Genomic DNA, 19,417 nt, shown 5'->3' on the forward strand with positions numbered 1-19,417 from the left:
ATTAACCATGTATTGTACTCTTGGAGCTTGTCCCTTTAGTTCTTCCATAAATAGATGGGACTGCTGCAGGACATTTATATCATTGTTAGAACCTGCAACTCCGAAGAATGCATGCCAAATCCAAAGATCATGTGATGCCACGGCCTCAAGAATTATCGTCGGGACTTTCTGATCACCCCGAGTGAATTGGCCCTTCCATGCAGTTGGACATCTCTCCCATTGCCAATGCATACAATCAATACTGCCAAACATACCAGGAAAACCTCGTCTCTCTCCAATCTTGAGTAGACGCTCAGCATCTTCCTTAGTGGGGCGTCTCAAATATCGTTCACCAAATATGTCATGTACAACAGTCAAGTAATCAAGTATATACTATATGTATGTGCTACTGTTACATATATGGGGGTGGGGCCCCATGGCTTCGGGGGCCCGGTGCGGCTGCACCTCCCGCCCCACCCCAGGGCCGGCGCTGAAGGAACGCTAAAGAAGCTCAGAGCGTCCTTGATGAAATGAAGCCTTAGGGCATTCCATTGGGCTTGCCATTGATCAATGATTTTATCCATTGTTGTGCCATAGAAACCTCAAAGCCAATCACTCTGCCCTTGTTCCTGAGGCTATAGATATATTGACAGAGATGAGGTCCATCGTGTCACCCCGACTGCTTCTAGCTTTAACATTTTACTTTCATGTTTAGGCCTAACAAGAAGAGTGGAAGAATATTTGATGAGACAAGTAAAGACAGGGTGCTCCCTGGATCGGGTGCTCTATGGCAGACAGCTTATATGTATTTTCCTCCCAGGCTCCCAGCTCCCCTCATCCTCTCCTTGATGGTCTTTAAATTTGGGTATTAACTGGTTTGAAATCTGGCCTTTCGAATTAGAGTGTTGTGAGTAAAGAAAACTAAGCCATTTTATGAAAAGTTAGTCAAGCACTTCCAAAGTTCCAGAAAATGTCATTTGTCGCTGTAAATCTCTTTAGATAACATGAAATGTTTTGGTCATGTAGCAGCGTTTTATGGTTTGGTTTGAACTGATCTCTATTGCTATTGGCCTAATTTCGAACTTTTGAAACCCTTTTTTTAAGGAGATTACCTCTGCTTTTATAGAAAGCATATAAGAGTTCACAAACTTTTGAAGCCTATCGAACTCGTTATACTAGGAAAACTTGTTTACCGCTAGCCTTTGCATAGCTGTGGTCATTTTTCTAGACCTGAACCTCATGTCCCTATTGAACTTTGCCTTTGTTTCTTCCTTTGCAAATCATTTTGTTTGTGGATGAAACAATGAGGCTTATCAAAATTACCATGCTTTCTTATGCAATGCTTTTAAGTTAATAATTTCAAGGTGTTATGGGTAATTTGGTGTGAAAAGTTTGCCCAACTTTAACCTTTTATAGTCCCAAAGTGATGGAAATGATGTAGTTCGGAAATAAATTGGGAAAAAATTTGGGGCATTTAAATGGACTGACACTAAGTTCTTGCTACCTCCTTAGTCCTTATTTTCTACCCCTCTTTCTTTTTTTTTAACTTTGGAATGAAATGTACAAGTGTTACTTAAACTTGTAGTGGAGTGCCATCTCGGTCCATACTTTGAAGCCTAGATTGAGGTCCTCAATTTAGTCAAATGTGCCATCTAGGTCCAAAGTGCTCAAAACAGCTTTATTGCTGCTGATGTAGCGTTCCAGCATAGATATTTCTTCAGTCTCAAGTTAATACTGATTAATTTAGAAAAAAATTGGGGATATTTGTGGGTGGATGGGGCTTTCTTTTGCCTTCCTTTTTTTGTTTGCTTTCTATGATGACGTATCAGCACCTTAAGGATATCTGTAGTCACTTTTGACCTAGATGACTCATTTGGCAAGTTTGAGGGCCCTAACCTGCAAGTTCAACATTCATGACAAGTTTAAGGACTGCCCATGTATTTCATTCTTTATCTTATTACTCAAGTCCTATGTTCAGAAGCTGGAGATTTATATGTATATAACGGTGTGACATAGAAAGCACATTATATGTATATAACGGTGTGACATAGAAAGCACATTATATGTACATAACGGTGTGACATGAACCTTTTATGGGTGTGGGAGGGCTGGTGTTGCTTCGAGGGAGGGTAAATTGTTTCCTTCTTGATGTCAAATTAGTACAGACGGTTAATTATATAGCAACTCTTATGTCTTGCCGCCTAATATGATTATAGATTGGATTCTCTAAACCGACTACGACTCTATGTTCTTCCCTCAACAATATCTTATCTGCAACTATTCTGATGTGAAGTAGGATTAGGGATTTCTAGCTAACTCATGCATATACCCCTTCGCTGCTAGCATTTTCAACTATTAGCAGCAGCTTGATAGAGTGATACCTGGTCGTAGCACAATAAGCATGCTGCATATCTAAATTATTGGTGCAATACACTGCCTAGAATAGCGTCCGTACTTCTCTTCTCTGAATATGCTACTGATAATACTACTGGTCATTATGATCCTTCTGTTATTATCTGTGCATACCGTTTTTTTCTAAAATCTGCATAGTTTCCTTTCTGACTCACTCGTTCATATGTCTGTCCTGCAAATTTTTATTTGCACAATTTCTGATTGTTTGATGTAAACCAATTTTTTCCATGCAGTGTGAACATCTCGATGGCAAGCGTTTCAAATTCAGTTGCTGTCGGTCTTCCTAGCTATGGGCTATATGCAGGCGCAAAGTTTCTCTCTCAGGGCTATAGGAACTTCCCGCGCAAATCCTCTTACAAGTATCTCAGAATCCGCGCAGTTCAGGGAAATGATGGGCGCCGAAGGCTGGTCGACATAATTCGAATCATCCCAGAGCTCTCAAGGGACTACTCCCTCCGTTCACTTTTGATAGCTATATTTCATCTTGACACAATGACCAAGGAAAACAACTTTACTTATCATATAATAAATACAACACGGACTTTTTTGTTGGTCCTCCAATACTTTAACTGGAAACTCCTCGTTACCAGTGCTATTTATTGCCACAGCCCATGCCATTAGCAAATATAGCTATCATTTGTGAACATTTGAGTTTTTAAAATATATCTATCAAAAGTGAATGGAGGGAGTATTTTAGAAGCCGGTCAAGAAGAGCTCTTTTTGGTGGCATCGCGCTGTTGGGTGGCTTTTATGTTGCACAGACAATCTCTCTCTCTTTCGGTGCATTGGGTGTGAATGATGTTATAGCGGCAGTTGTTTGTGTCCTGCTGGCTGAGTATGTGACAAAGTTCTATTACAGCAGGCCTAAAGTTACCTTCCCTATTGCACTCCTCAACAATTTCAAGATGGGTTTCACATATGGCCTATTTATTGATGCCTTCAAACTTGCTAGCTGAGCTGCAGCGTGTCCTGCTTGGCTGCTTCTCCGTACACTCTTGGTCACGGCAAACATGACTTGTATATGGTACATTCACTCTTTTATGTGAAGATTGAACGCAATTGTGTTTATAGTATTGGGATTGCTGTAATAGAGGATATATAACATAACGTGATTTTTAACGGTGCTTGAGAAGAATCGGGTTCCGGACCTACATGTTTGTTTTGGGTTCCGGTCTACATGTCTAGTGAGACAACCGTAGGGTTCTGGAGCCACAATTTTTGGTTCCGGGTTATAAGATTATTGATTCCGGTCCACCACTTTAGTTCCTTTCAATCGGTTCTTTTCTATTTATAGCCATCTGATCATGAACAATGAATGGTTATAATTAATTCCAAACACCATAAAGTACCTCATAACATAACTGTTTAGTTTACATGGATTCATCTTTGATGTACAAGCTAATTTTGAACTGAGTGGCAGTGAAACTGCTGTTGCTGATCGAGTCATCAGTGATGTGATGAACATGAGAAGTTCCAGTGATGCCCTACAAAAACATGTTTGGTCTATGCACAGCTTTAGGTAATTTCCTGGCAACATGCTATGTTCTGATTATTTTTCTTATTTCGCTGTTTCACGGTTTGGTGTCGACCGTTCAACCCTTCAAACCAGACCATTCAAACCTGTCCTTGCGGTTTACGTTGGTCTTGGGGGAACCGCAGTTCGGACCGCTCAACCCGCTTACCATATACCCTAAATTCATCCCCTAAAACGAATATTCTCCATTCCTCACCTAAATTTCAAAATCCATCCTCTAAATATAAGGTATGGGGACACACCGTTGAACACAGTGTTAGGCCTGCTGATCGAGCTTTGCGGCGGGCGGCGCCACGGCAATGTGCTCTGCTCTGCATCGCTCTCAGCTTTTCAAGCGGGCCCGCTTTGCCCGGCAGACTGCAAACCTTACCTGCGTCGATGGAAATCAAAGATAAGCGGTGAGATCGACGGCCGGCCGTGCCGGCAAACTACGGTGGCTTCAGAGGCGCCGGCAGCCCATGGCGATAGAGGTTGAGATGATGAGATCCATAGCAAGTGTAGAAATCCGCATCTGGGAGATAGAAACGGGATTCGAGGACCCACAGCCCTGGGAGATGGAAAGAGGGAATCGAGGATCCATGGTAAGTAGTAGAAATTATCACTTCACGCCGTAGTTGACGCAGAAGAATTGGAGCTTCCTGCGCTTCTTGTTCTTGTGAAGCAGACAAGATACGACAGTATGAGAGAGGAGGTTGAGGTGGAGGATGCATTCCCTGATCTCGTTATTATATCATTGCCGGTTTAAGCCCGTTGAAACCACTGAACCAAACCAAGAACCCGGACAGCTGCCGGGTTGGCATGGTTTTTGGCACTAAACTGACGAAAAGCGTGATTGAACAGGTCTAGGCTAGCTGAATCTCTCAAAAGTGGTCAGTTCCTAGTCAGCCCAAATTTTTGCGTGATAGTTCATTTCATAATACTTAAAATATTGGGAACACCAAAGCCCTCTGTAACAGTTCACTGTGTCTGTCTGGTTTCCTTTTACGATTTTGATCAGGGCAGCTGCCGCTAACGTTATCTGAACTGACGGGTGCAAGGAGCCAAAGCAAGACGTACTTTTTTTCGAACTGTACTGGCTCAACGAACGGTGTGTGCTAGCATTGACACACCAATTACCAATGTAAGTTGTTTAGAGTACCTATACGGGTCTCTTTACCCGCGATTATTTCATAAAAGTATGCTATATAAAATATTGAATAAACTATACACTACGGAAGTGTTTTTGCATGACAAATAAATATAGTACCATAACACATGTGTTGCCTATTTCTGCGGCTTTCTCACATATTGATAGGTTACTGAGTTAAAAAGATTTAACGGAATGGAATTTTAAAAAAAACGACGTGTGTTTAAAACCGGATGGATGTAGCATGGCTGTACGAGTATCTGACTTGTGCTTAGCTTTGATAGAATGACTTATAATTTAGGAAGGACGGGGTATATTATATACTTTGAGAAGAAACAAACATACCTTAAACTTCTATAAGCACCAGCATTTTTATATAGTTACTTCAGAATTTAATACTTACACTCTTTTCAGCAATAAGTGATTATGCTCATTGAGACAGTGCCAATGGGATGAGGTGTCTGCTGTGACTTCACCAATCTCGAAATCTGCTAGCTCAAGCTACGGAATAGAAGGCGCCCATAAGGTCATAAAGATATACTCCCTCCGTTCTCGAATATTTGTCGTGGTTGAATTTTTTTTTTTCTTCAAAACTTTGACCCTTCGTCTTATTCAAAAAATTTAATAATTTGTTAAGTATCTTATTATGATTTGCTTCGTCATTGACATTAGTTTAAGTATGACTTGTAATTTTAAATATTTAAATAATTTATTTGAACAAGACGAAGAGTCAAAGTTTTGAAAGTCAAAGTTTTGAAAAAAAGCCAACCGCGACAAATATTCGAGAACGGAGGGAGTAACTTGTATGAATATATTCACACATATGTATATGTTTGGGGGACAAACAGTAGCATGCGTTCCTCCAAAAGTTGGAGAGGAGTGGAAGGGGGGCTGATCGATTTGGTCCATGCATATATAGCGCATGTCCTTCGTCTGGGGGGTCATCACCACAGTTTTGGTCAAGTCGTCGCGGCGCAGCCGGCTGGTAAACCTGCCGCGCGCTATCAATGCCCGGCGATCGCCACGAGAAGAAAGAGAGACCACCACCGTACCTGGCCTGCAACAAGTGGGCTGCCGAGTGCCGGGGAGTGGGAGAGGACATTGGGAGACCACGTACAGCAAGTTGCAATGCCCACATCCGATCGATGGGGCCGGCCGGGGCTCCCGCTGCGAGGGGTGCAGTGAACCCCGCCAACCCGCGGCCGTGGCGGCGAGCGGCCAGGCCACACCGCCACAGGCCTGGCGCCGCTGCGCCCGCCCGGCGCCCAGTGCTATCGCTCCAGAGTCCAGTCCAGTCCCCAGCGGCCTCCCTCGGTTTGCATGCCATCCAATCTGGCTTTGGCCGCGGGTTTCCATCTTTGCCCGCGGGGCCCACCCGTCATTTGCCTCGTCGGCAGCCACCTTTCCCTCCTCCCCACGTGCCCACTTGCCGCTTTGAGCAACCAAGCCGGTGCCTGCCCGTCCAACCACGGCAAGGCACGGCGATGCCCCCCGGCCTTGCCATGCATGGTCTCGGTCTCGCTCGCGCCCCGGCCGCACGCTGCCACCACACGCCCCGGCCCCCGAGAGCCCCCACCAGGGCGGATCACGAGTCACGAGCGCCGGAGCGCGACACCCATATATTTCCCCCCACCTCCTCCCGGCGCCGCAACGTCGCGACCCACCAATCCGGCCGCTCCCTCGCACGCACACCCGCAGTCGCTGCTCTGGTCCCCTTGCTGCGTTGGAGCCTTGGAGGAGTTGGCGGCACGCGGAAAAGCGCCCGGCCTCAGACCTAGCAAGCCGCTAGCAAGTAGCCCACGAGCGCGACGACCGGAAAAGCTCTCGAGCTCCCGCGCCCGCGCGCGCCGCCCTGCTACGCTACGCGCTACGCGGGTGGGCGCAGCGCAGCAGCTAGCTTGCGCACATGAACCCGCCGCCGCAGCGGGGCCGCCCGCGCTATGGCTCGGCGCAGCAGGCGGGCCAGCATGCGCAGCAGCAGTTCCCGTTCGTCGTTGACCCCACGGAGGTGCCGGGGGCGGCGGTGAGGGCGTTCTTCCCGGCGCCGGGGGCCGGGGAGCCGCCGCCGTCATCGTCGTCCGCGGACCACGCGCCCGGGCAGCACGGCCACCGCTACGGCGGCGGGGGCGGCGCCGAGATCTCGCTGGCGCACGCCGGGCAAGGGCACGGGGCGGCCGCTGCCCATCATCGCTACCATCAGTTCGGCGTGGAGCCCGGGAGGCAGGACGGCGCCTCGTCGGCGTCCCTGCCGCGGCACAGCCAGGGTTTTATTTCCCAACCGGTTTCCGGTAACCGTCGGGCTCCGGTTCCGGTTTACCGGACCGGTTTGACCGGTTACCGGTGGAAACCGGTTGAATTCAAATCCAAATTCAAATAAATTCAAATTTTCCCATGCAACCGGTTCCGACCGGTTTACCGCCCGGTTTGACCGGTTTACCGGCCGGTTTTACCGGTTTACCGGTCGGTTTGACCGGTTTGAAATTCAAAAGCTCCCGTGCAACCGGTTTACCGGCCGGTTTTACCGGTTTACCGACCGGTTTGACCGGTTTACCGGCCGGTTTGACCGGTTTGATCGGTGGGCCTTCATGGGCCGGCCCATTTTTTTTCTTTTTCTTTTTTGATTTAACTTTAAATTCCCACAAACTATACTAAATGAATGAATTTTTGAGAAAATTTGACACCATTAGATTCATCACACCTTGAAGTATTTTTAGGAATTTTTTGGGAATTTTTCATTTTTTGAATTCAAATTTAAAATTTGAATTTTGGCCGGTTGGGTACCGGCCGGAACCGGAACCGGACCGGACCGGTTTGACCGGTAACCGGTCAAACCGGACCGGTTCCCACCGGTTAGGTTAACCTTGGGCACAGCAGCTCGCCGCCGGGGTTCTTCTCCAGCCCCGTCGTGGATAACGGTAGGTGCCGACTGCCGCTCTCCCTTCATTATTGTGTTCTTGCTTCTCTCTCTCTCTCCGAGCTACCGTACTTTGTTCTTGTACGTAAGCTGACTCTATCATCGCTCGATCGCTGTGCCAGTAGCATTTCCAACTTGCTTTAAATCTTGCTTCTTGCCTCTGGAATTCTCTCCTAGATTTTTGGCCGAGGTACGGTATATGGGGAAATTAAAAGGATCATCGGTTTTTCTTTCGTTTCGTCTGCCTGTCTGAAGTTCTGAGCACAAGATCGATTCGAGTGTCCGATCCGGAGGAATGTTTCTGCCTCTGCGGAGGCAACACACACGAAACCAATAAGCACTGATCCGAGCAATGCGGTAATCCAACACATTTGCAGCAGCAGCTTCTTGCCTTCGATGATCTCTCTCGTTCTTTACACCGCGTATGTGTTTACTGTTTAGGCAGAGATTAAGCTGCAATTCTTGTGCCCTTTGTACTTTTGGGGAAACTTGAGGGCACGAGTGGTATGCATCCTGCTCCGTTTAGTGGGCAAAAGACTGGCGTTAGCGCATGGTCGACGTCGTGGACAGAAAATTCTCCTTGCCAAATTTAGGTAATTTTTTTTTGCTATAACTGGACAGGCAAGCCTTGATGTTTGGTTCAGGCTTTTGTTACGCAAATAGGGCACACATGCTTTATTGCCCTTTCAGAATAAAAACAAGCGGCATACCTTATGTATTTTACTCTACCAGCTCATTTTGAACCCCTTCAATTCTTGACGAATATCTATAGCTATATATACTTCAGATCAAGATCCTATGCGTATACATATTTTCAAGTAATCCACTCGTAGTATTAGGCTTTTGTTTTAATTTTCACGCTTCTCTCTCACGCAAATCAAATTAAGGGCCTGCTTTGAACATATAGGGTTTATGGAGGAATATGTAGGATTGGATCCTATTGGAACAAAGGATTAGTTACCTTTGATCCTACAGTATCTCTATGAAATGGCTCAATCGGTAGGAGTTTAAGAGGAAATCTGATATGAGGTTCACCGGTTCGCCCTCTTGAAAACTTTCCTTCACTCTATCTATTTTTCCGTGTTGCGTCGAAAACACTTCATTAGAAGCATTCTTACATCCTAAATTCCCATGAAATTTGGCTTGAGTTGAGTTTGAGTTGTATGTATTGAGTTAGATTTCTAGGTTGCTTAGAGCTTCCTAGATGTCTTTTTTTTTTCTTCTTTTCTTTCTTCTTTTCTTTTTCTTTCCTTTCCTTGGCTGTGTGCACTTTCCAAGTGCAGAGGTCGGAACATTATTTCACCTTGAAATAAAGCTTTCTTTATCTAAAAAAAATTCCCATGAAATTGCAAGTAATTGTGTGCAACTCTGTCATGTGCTTTTCATGTTACTTTTTTTTTTGGAACTTCGGTGTGCCAAATTAAAACCCTAGGCCTAAGAAGATTGTAAAGCGTACTACTTTTGTAGTTCATTTGAAATTTTATGGTTTTATTTCTGTTGCACATATATATAATTTTTACTACTAAATTTGTGTTATATATATAATATGGCGCAACTGCTGACTACACGCATCATAGTATCACACCCGGTCTTTTCTTTAATTTGTTGGTTCTTTTTGCTTCATGGAGATTGCATTGGGTTGGGTTGCCTGAAACCGGCAAGGGAAAATCTAGGGGCTGCATGTACAGTTACCATGGTTTTTTAGGTAGGACCCGCTTGCATAGAGAACCGTGGGTTCATGGTTTGTGGACGCACTAGCCATCTCAGAGTACATTTTCTTAATTCAGATTTGCTTGCCTGTACCAACTTGAGAATATACTATATAATTAAATCTACACATTTGCTATTTGCACCCTTAGTTTGAAGCATCTATGTTTCAATTTTGTCTAACTCGAGCCCTTCCTTATGTCCGTGTGGGCCACTTGACGTGTAATGTCTATCCTCTACTGGATATAAAAATAGTAATGGTTGGTAAATGCGGTGGATCATAATTTATTGTCGATGGTACAACTTTTGTGTGTCTTTGCTAGTAATAGTAATTGTTGAATAACGCAGCAACTAAATCACTATATGCTTTTAATTTTGCGCATATCCCCGCTTCTAGATTTCCCATTTACATTTGGAACCTTATGTCACCGTACATGTTAACATACCTGTAGGACTACCTGATTTGTTGTCATTATATTTATCTTCATATTGTCTTTCACATATTTGTTTAATTCTTTTCCTCATGATTTTTTATTGATTTTCCTCATGAATTATGATATTATAATTGACGAATAGTGATACAGAGAATTTGATCATTTCTCCTTAGAATAGGAGGCAGAATTACGTGTCGCAAGATCGTGGACTCAAATCAACGGCTAAGTCAATCAATTTATTTTGGTCGATGACGTTATGGCAAGATATAATTAGTAAGGTGCAGTATGGATGCTTATTGCATGGGGCCCAAACCGCTATCAACGTCCTAGTAGATGATTTGGAGTCGTCCAAGGGTGTGTTTAGTTGCTGCAAATTTTGGCAAAAAAAACATTGTAGCACTTTTCGTTTGTATTTGGTAAATAGTGTCCACTCATGGACTAATTAGGCTCAAAAGATCCGTCTTACCAAGTACATTTAAACTGTGCAATTAGTTATTTTATTTACCTACATTTAATCTCCATACATGCGCCAAGAGATTCGATGTGACGGGAAATTTTGGCAAATTTTGGGAACTAAACACACCCCAAAACCGAGGCAACTTGCAGGGGTGTGGCTAACTAATGCCCACTTGACTGAATGTATTGGGCCCCACTGACATTGGCTTTCAGGGACCATCGTTGCTGGGATGCTTTCGCAGACTCGCATGTTCAGCTGACCTCTCCTTTCGCTGCATGCTGACGTAGTTTGCACACACCAGGGAAGAAATTAATCACTACTAGTAGCTAGCCCTTGGTTGTGTTTAGATCCATTGAAACTGGGACTGAAATTTACTGTAGCACTGAAAAATACACTATAACATTTTTCGTTTGTTTGTGGTAAATATTGTCCTATCATAGCCTGACTAGGCTCAAAAGATTCGTCTCGTAAAGTACATCTAAACTGCACAATTATTTTTTGATTTTATCTACATTTAATACTCCATGCATGTGTCAACATTTTGATGTGATGGTGAATCTTCTTTTTACATAGTGGAATTTGGGGGAAATTTTGGGATCTAAACAGGGCCCTTGTTTAGTTCCCCTCAAACTTCCAACTTTTTACACTCTCTCCATCACATCAATCTTGGGACACATGCATGGAGCAGTAAATGTAGGTAAAATAAATAACTAATTGCACAGTTAGGTTGTAAATCACGAGACGAATCTTTTGAGCCTAGTTAGTCCATGATTAAATAATATTTACTAAATACAAACGAAAGTGCTACAGTACCAACATCTAAACAAGGGCTAGGCGAACATGACAGTGAGATGCAGACATTTGTGTTGCGTGGATTTTTTTTTCTGCTTAAATGGAGAAAAGATCATGCTGCGGGGAAGATATATCTTTTTACAAAAATTAGAACATAAAAGAATAAAAAAAACTTCACATACGTCACAAAGGTAGTTCTCTTGAACAATGAAAATAGACACTTTGAACCATGTAGGTTGTCCTATTTTTAGCATTTAGCTGTGAAACCAGACATCCATAGTCCTCAAACTGTCAAAATCAGACAACACCCCCCTCCCCCAGAGCCCATTATTAAAGTCTGGACCGGTGGGTTTTTTATTTAATCATATCTAATCTCTAATAAATCCATAACTACTTCACTTTAAATAAAAATATAAAGCTTATTCCAAAATTTCTCAAAAGAATAAAATCTATCTACTAGTGCTCGATTTAGAGTTATGTTAAATTTATTTTTTCCTAATTATTTCTAGTGTTCTATTTGGAGCAATAAATATAAATATTTTTTTATTATTTCTGCAACATAGAAAATAACCAATAAAATCGACTTTTTTTCTCGAACACGCCTAAGCATGTATTTCATTAAGAGGGAAGCAGAATTACAACTACAGGGAGTAAGCAACAGCTTACGAACCATGACAAACGAAAAGGAAAAGGATACAATCCCAACACACAAGGCATCCAAACATGACAAACGAAAAGGAAAAGGATACAATCCCAACACACAAGGCAACCAAACGGCCAAACACCTCTGAAGCCTTGAAAGAGATAGATCTACTCAACACGGGGGAGGGGATACGACGCCTCCATAGAGGGGAACGACGCTCGTGACGCCGCTGTCGCAAGTCCAAAGGACTGTGCTTTCGCACAACGAAAGCAAAAACGAAGAGATAATGCCCTCAACAGGGTGAGATACGTCAAGGACGCACCCATTATCAAAACCGAACAATGGTCGGTAAGGAGCTTTCGCTCAAGACGCCTTTGCTTTCAACCCCAGCAACCTAATGCCTAGATAGGCGAAGAGGAGGCAACACTGAAGAGCAGACACTAGCACACACAAGAACAACAGAGGCAGCTCCAACCCAACAATTGGCAACAACAGAGGCAGCTCCAACCCAACGACCGGCGACAACGATGACCCAAGAGGCTGACGGCGACAGAGGCTCCTTCGACGGCAATGGAAGCGAAGCATCTTCCACCAAACGGGAGCAAAGCATCTCCCAAAGGATTTTACCAACAATGATGGGAGCAAAGCATCTCCCACCATGAATAGGGGGCAAAGCATCTCCCAAGAAGAACAATCACAACAACTGCGACACATGAGCAATCTCATGGGTAGCCAAAGAGCAGAACGACCTCGCCAGAACTGCAGCGAAGGAGGGGCCAAACGCCGAAGGGAGCTCTGGGGCACGACGACGGGAGGAGTGGCGGCAGCCCAGAAGCAAATCCGGGCCCCAGAGCCCCGCCCCCGCCCCCGGTGAGCCGAGTGGATGACCCCGGACCCACGACTGGCGAGCCGGCGGGTGGCGCCATCGGCTGGCAACAGCGGCACCAACCCGGCAGGGGGGGCAGATCCGGGCCCCAGAGCCCAAGCCCCACCACCGGAGAGCCGGGCGGACGCGCTGGCAGGTCAACACGACGACGGGCGATGGCGGCCCCAACCCACACCAGAGCGACCAGGGGGGGCAGATCCGGGACCTGGGGCCTCGGATCCAGCTCCGGCGAGCCGGCCGGGCTCACCGGAGCCAGCAACGACGACGACCCGAGCGAGGGCAAGTGTGTGTTGGGAGAGGAGCTTGAAGGGAAAGGGGAAGAAGGAGAGGGAGGAGGAGCGACTGGCCACCCTTGACGCTGGCGCTGGCCGCCGCCGCCGCCGACCAGCGGCGACAGCGGCCCCCGAGGAGTGGCTGGGGAGCGGTGACGGCGGGGCGAGACGAGGCCCCCCCGAGTCGCCCCACAAGGAGCGACGCGAGGGTCTGGACAGGGACCAATAAAATCGACTTTAATAGGTTTGGAAGTATATGTTGTATGCTTTTGATAGTTTGGGGGGTCCTGGCTGTCCAATTTTGTAGTTCAAGACTATAAACTCTGGGGATTTGCATAGGTTAATATTTTAAAATATATTTTTTCAAAAATAAAAATGAATCTAAAACTACCTAAGAATTTGAAACCTATTTAAAGCTTCATATATAAAAAAATATGGCTTTTCAACTATCAAATGAAACTACTAACCAAATATGAATCCTACATTAAGATATTTCATATAAAACAACACATGTATATCAGATGAATATGTTGGTTTTAATTAACTTAGAGATGCATTTAGGAACAAATGAGATAAGCATTTTTCAATGAACTACTGACTTACTGAATATCTTCAATATAGTTAACTATAGTAAGCTAAAGATAGTTTATTAATTAGCAGTAAATTGGAAAGTGGAAACAAAAATTTCCTAAGTTATACATTATCTTTGGTGCACATGGAGAATTTACAATTATATAAGGACTTGGTAACTGCAAGGTAATAAGGCTTCCTATGGCACAAATGTCTCATGTATTGAATTAAGATCTAGATCAGTAGGCTAGATTGAAGAACCTCTTGTTTTTTTGGCATTCCGGGCTTCCTTGTATGCATGTCACCCCTGGTTTTTTGCCATACTATACACTAATAATTATCGTCAACGCCTTCACGTTGAAGAAAATCTTGGCCATCGCGAACATGTTTGGGTGATCACCACTTGGTCGTATAGTCATGCCTAGCCTGGCCAATCAGTCCCTTATGATTTAATTTTGGGCAAGTTAATGAGGCCCAATCTTCTTAATTCTTCAATATTCAGAAGCCTATTACCTAATGAGTCATTCAAGAATGGGCCATGTATGTTGTAGTTCATGTCATATTTCAATATACTACCACATACAAGACATATGTGATAATAGGGTTATGAAGTTGACAAATTTTCTTTATAAATGATTATCATGTGAAATGTCATTATTGATTATTAAAACATGTGTTTAGTGAGTGCCAATAGAAAGAGTTAAAATAAATCCTTAGGATACTAAGTCCGTAGGAGCAAATCTCAGATCATGCCATTACTGAAATAAAAGCTTTATATGCTCATATTTACCGTACTTACCTGATTCATTTTTAAATAGTAGCAACATTGTTTTCTCACAAAAATGAAGTATATTTTTATGGAACTTAATTAACTATCAGTTGTGTTTTATACCACACTAAGTACGTCATGGTTGGTCATAAGAAAATTATTCTGTCAATTTGTGACTTAACTTTTGTGGAGAAAATGTAAACCACCAGCGTACTTGAACTTTTATGTACGCAATGTCTATGACATTTAGCTCCTTGTTGATTGAATATTAATTCTGACGACAATCAGAAATAACATATCTCTTTGTGTGTCTTATCTACGAAGTAGGTTTTCCAAGTGCAAGAGCTGGAGTTGGAGTTGATGGTGAGGCTCACCAGGCAATGAGTAGCTATCACAAGAAGATGAAGGCCCCATGAACTTAACCAGACAAGGAGCCCTCTCTCAGATATCTGAAGACGGAATACCCGACCTCACCAACAATGTGCATGGTATTGGACACGGTGAAGAGAACATCACTGCCAACAATGTGGCACGGTCTTTCTCCACCGGGTTCTCAATCGGTTCATGGGAGGATTCAAATTCTATTGTGTTCTCTAACCCAGCAAGCAAAGGAGTACATAACAACGATGATATCATAGCCAGCCTTAGCAATTATGAATTACAGGTACGGTACTTATTTCTACCTATAATATATCTTTTCATCTACATGCCGTTGTTGAAAATTATATTTTTTTAGATAAAGGAAGCTTTATTTCAGGATGAAATAATGTTCCGGCCTCTGCCTTTTACAAGAGCACACAGCCAAGAAAAAAGCAAAAGAAAAAAAGATAGAAATCTAGGAAGCTCTAAGCAACCTAGAATTTCATATCCAACATACAACTCACACCACCCATCAATACAAAAGACCCAACTACGGAGAAAGCTTAATGCAACCACACATATTCTCATATACTATGAAGTGAGATGGTCAAAGTCCATGAAAGCTCCGTCGTCCTCCTCAAAAGAAGTTGATGAATAGGGTATCTAAAGCATCTCACAAATCTCCGAAGTCTACCTTCTATGCTGACCATCCGCAAGACCGACAACCACAAACGATGATCGATACAAAAAGACTAGATGCCCGGCAAACCAATCACTCCAATGAGCTGCATGTAGATGAGCTTCTCCTCTCCGCTTTGCTCCCACAAATAGGAGCCTCCTTCTCCAAAACATAAAACCAAACCACCGTCTGAAAGAGTATGCCCTTGATGATCACCATATGACAGTTGTCTCCTGAAGCGACGTCCCTATGGAAATGCGGCGATAAAATGCGTCGCCATTGCTCCTCCAATAAGGAAAGGTTTTCACCTAGAAACCGGCGGAGGCGGTTAAGGAAGCTCCATGATGCCACCTCCAAGGAGGGTAACGGCGCCCACAGGCGTCGTCGTCATCAAACAAAGGAACAATAAGGTTTTCACCATCCTTTTGCCCACCTCACACCACACTGCAAATATGAAGTGATCATCAGACAAACCCTCGAGACAATTGAGATGTAGCACAAAGAAGGTGCATCTTGGATCCAAAGCCTCATTGAGCTCCTGAGCTGCGTAAATAAAGGCGGTGGAGGTCAAGGGCTCTGGCAATGGGGAAGGACCGCGATCACTGGAAGACGGCAGCCACAGCCGGCGCACTGCACGGCCCTTAGATGAGCAACTCCAAACCGACGATAGCCATGGAGCGGACATCGAGGCCAGGGGGACGAAATCCGGTGCCCCGGAAACCAAATCCGGTGCCCAGGCCACCAGATCCGGAGGTGGCGGCCGGCTAGGGCCCAATGCGGTGGTGGCGGCTGGCTAGGGCCCGAGACGGCGGTGCGCTTGGTCCACGGCGGCCGCGACGTCCCGGTGACCGGGGGCACTAGCGACCCACGGCGCCAGCAGCCATTGTGCCCGGCGGCCGCGACGTCCCGGTGACTGGGGGCACCAGCGACCCACGGTGCCAGCGGCCACGGTGCCTGGCGGCCGCGATGCCCTGGGGCCAGCGGAGCCCGGCGACCGGCGGCGCACACGGAGCCCGGCAAGCTGGCGGCCACCGAGACCGGCGGACGGCGGCGCCCAAGGCAGGGGTCGGGGCAGGGGCGCGGGGCGGCGCCCGCGGCCGTCGGCGGAGGATGAGGGCGGGGTGGCGCCCGCGGCCACCGGCGGAGGACGAGCGCGGGGTGGCGCCCCCGGCGGCCAAGCTTGGTGAAGAACGCACGAGGAGAGGGGAAAGGCCGAAAGGGAGGGGGGAAGGGAGGGAGATCGGACGCGAGGTGGTGCTTGAGCACCGCCGCCGCCTTCGCCGCCGGCGGCGGTGGGAGCTGGCGGCGGCGGATCTAGGGTTTGCTGTGGGTTGGCGAGGGCAAAGTCTAAATTATATAGATTTTCTTAAAAGAAATCTGGATAGACATGAACCATCGAATTACCAAAAACAATGTGACAAGGTCACACTGCATAATTGCATGTCTTTTAGAATCCTCCTACTAGCTAGTCTCGTTTATTATTAATATGTGTGAGCATGGCTTGGTAATGCCCCTTAACTACAATCTTTTTTCGAAGGAAAAATCTCACACCATGCTGTTAAGGTTGTTTTGAAATGTCAGTCTGAGGTTATTATATTGTCCTACTAGCAATCAGCCACGAGGAACTAGTTGTGTCTAACAACAGCATGATTTTTTTGTCATGGATCTATGCATATGCGCAGTTTGGTGCATTGAAGGAAACGACGGGCATAGATAAATATCTTCAGATGCAGCATGACCAGGTTCCGTTCAGAGTACGAGCCAAGCGCGGATGTGCCACACACCCAAGGAGCATCGCTGAGCGGGTATATTGCACATGATTTATTCCAAATTCCAGAATATACTCCTTGATCTGCATTAGCTGCATTGCATGCATGCGCTGTGCTAACGAAGGGAGTCTTTAATTTCAAGATGATCTTCTGCATCTTTGCACTTGCATTGATTGCATCCCTTTGTTTCTCTAGAGATTATTCAGATATACTAATCCCAGAAGGCATGCGATCGATGATGTTGCAGGAGCGAAGAACCCGGATAAGCGAGAAACTCAGAAAATTACAGGCCCTAGTGCCTAACATGGACAAGGTGATCCATTATTATATATGAACATTTATATCCATGCTGCGCCGCATATATGATTTCTTGTTGCTATATGCAGTGAATCGATCGTATTAATTATATATAGATTTTACGTATGTGGTCTGTCTTTTCGAACATGGAACAATCTGCGGCAGTAGGTTTACAACAGTTCCATCTTACCTTGTCTTTAAAATGTGGCAGCAAACGAGTACAGCGGACATGCTGGACTTAGCAGTTGATCACATCAGAGGACTACAGAGTGAGCTGCAGGTACGTACATATGGGTAATACAGTATCCACTTATACGGTCAGAAAACGGATCGGATCGTAGCCTGCTTCGAATTGGCAATATCTGAATGGCTCCATAGGAGTACAAAATAAATTAAAGCACGTGAAACAGTCGATCGGACGTGCACTTCCATGCATGATGATTTCAGCATAGCAGTAGAGACCGCTTCTCCCATAATAATCTTGTGACAAACTGAAACTCACTATTGTATGCTAGGACATATATATCTATCATTCTATATAAGACTTCATGAACTAACCTATATAACGATCAGTATTCTGCACACAAAAAATCCTTTAGTTTCACACATGCAGCCCCAAGTCTTACATGCGTCGTAGCCCCTACCACCATGCATTATTATGGTGTGTACTAGACAGGCATACAGTCCCTTATGTGTGTGCAATCGTCGCAGGGTCTCAAGGAAGACAAGGAGAAGTGCACCTGCCGCGGCAATAATCGCCCATCATCAGGGAGATGACATATGCTAATTAAAATGGGTTCTTTGCAGTATAGACGACTGCATTGCATTATGTATACACCTCATGACGACAAGAAAGCAGCCGTGCCAGCATCCAAGGTCCAACCGATCGATCGAGCAGACCGGGCGAGATTTTTTTCGTATTCATTCAGTCTAGTGTTTAGCTTCAAGGTAGAATTAGCCGTACGTTGTGTTGTTTCATATGGATGAGCACAACCGTATTTTTATTTGAAGCAGGGTTTTAGGGGGGATTTTTGATATTGCAAGAGGACATAGGCTCCCTTTAAGTTTGTAATGGGCTACGTACCACTGTTTCAAGAATTCCCCTTGTAAGTTCTTCTTACTAATGGCATTTCTTTTTAGAGAAGAGAGCTAGAAATCTTCGAGAGCCAATCAGCCAGGGAAACGGTGGAACAACGCGAGTAAGCAAATAATCAAATTAATTAAGAAAGCAAATTTTATAATTCTTCGTCCGCCCGTCCATGATCGGCAAAGAGGTCCGTGCGTGCACGGCCATTGGTCACAACCTCCAGACTCAAGTTTGCCTAACGAAAGATCTCCCTTGCGTTCCCGCGAACGCAGCCAGTGCATATCTAACTCTTACAGGATGACCCTCTCCCATAGGGGACATATCCTGTGCAATCACCTATTTAGTGCAAGCATGCAATCAAGCTATCTACACCATCTAATCTCGATCCAACGGTTCCCTCCAATTTTGCAATTAAACCCTCCCGTAGCACCTATTCTGGATGAAGTGCTCCGTGACTCGAGGTCCGCGTACTCTTTCTCTCTCTGCGACCGCGAGGCCGACCGTGGCCGGGGCCGGTGGTCCCCAAGATTAGCTGCCGGCAGGGGCTCGGTTCGGCGTCGCTGAGGGGCGAGAGGAGGGCGGGGCAGAGCTGGAGCAAGGTTGGGAGGCGGAGCGGGAGCGCGGCTGGGAGCAGGGGCGGAGCCAGGATGTTAATTTTTTCATTGTTAGGGGGGCCAGCCATACAAATTTACATAAAAATTTAATCGAAATTTGAATTTCTAATGTAATT

At 45.3% G+C, this 19,417-nt stretch overlaps 2 protein-coding genes across 4 annotated transcripts; both read left to right on the forward strand.

Annotated features, from left to right (window-relative positions):
* Positions 1-350: 350 nt before the first annotated feature.
* On the forward strand, positions 351-3,648 carry LOC120641112 (ycf20-like protein). 2 transcript variants are annotated; one of them, XM_039917087.1, is made up of 3 exons: positions 351-784; positions 2,625-2,838; positions 3,081-3,648. In XM_039917087.1, exons 1-3 carry the CDS (start codon positions 687-689, stop codon positions 3,345-3,347), a joined length of 579 nt encoding a protein of 192 aa, XP_039773021.1. In that variant the 5' UTR covers positions 351-686; the 3' UTR covers positions 3,348-3,648. The 2 variants fall into 2 exon arrangements, with proteins under 2 accessions (XP_039773021.1, XP_039773020.1); XM_039917086.1 differs by having other exon boundaries at positions 354-844.
* A 4,267-nt stretch (positions 3,649-7,915) lies between these two features.
* LOC120641113 (transcription factor bHLH128-like) lies at positions 7,916-18,722 on the forward strand. Of its 2 annotated transcripts, none has more exons than XR_005662143.1 (6): positions 7,916-7,966; positions 14,823-15,159; positions 17,217-17,339; positions 17,528-17,616; positions 17,812-17,880; positions 18,312-18,722. XR_005662143.1 is itself a non-coding variant. In XM_039917088.1 (6 exons), exons 2-6 carry the CDS (start codon positions 14,908-14,910, stop codon positions 18,375-18,377), a joined length of 576 nt encoding a protein of 191 aa, XP_039773022.1. In that variant the 5' UTR covers positions 7,916-7,966; positions 14,823-14,907; the 3' UTR covers positions 18,378-18,722. The 2 variants fall into 2 exon arrangements, 1 of the variants encoding a protein (XP_039773022.1); XM_039917088.1 differs by having other exon boundaries at positions 17,551-17,616.
* Positions 18,723-19,417: the final 695 nt, after the last annotated feature.

Source organism: Panicum virgatum, chromosome 7K (assembly GCF_016808335.1).
Source record: "Panicum virgatum strain AP13 chromosome 7K, P.virgatum_v5, whole genome shotgun sequence".
Classification (NCBI taxonomy): Eukaryota; Viridiplantae; Streptophyta; class Magnoliopsida; order Poales; family Poaceae; genus Panicum; species Panicum virgatum.

Bases quoted from the DNA above. Each gene is read 5' to 3' on its own strand.
- LOC120641112 (XM_039917086.1), top strand. From the start codon at position 687: ATGTTTAGGCCTAACAAGAAGAGTGGAAGAATATTTGATGAGACAAGT. The intron at 845-2,624 runs GTATTAACTGGT...TTTTCCATGCAG, and splicing joins TTGATGGTCTTTAAATTTGG to TGTGAACATCTCGATGGCAA. The intron at 2,839-3,080 runs TACTCCCTCCGT...GAATGGAGGGAG, and splicing joins TCCCAGAGCTCTCAAGGGAC to TATTTTAGAAGCCGGTCAAG.
- LOC120641113 (XM_039917088.1), top strand. From the start codon at position 14,908: ATGAACTTAACCAGACAAGGAGCCCTCTCTCAGATATCTGAAGACGGA. The intron at 17,617-17,811 runs GTGATCCATTAT...AAAATGTGGCAG, and splicing joins TAGTGCCTAACATGGACAAG to CAAACGAGTACAGCGGACAT. The intron at 17,881-18,311 runs GTACGTACATAT...CAATCGTCGCAG, and splicing joins GACTACAGAGTGAGCTGCAG to GGTCTCAAGGAAGACAAGGA.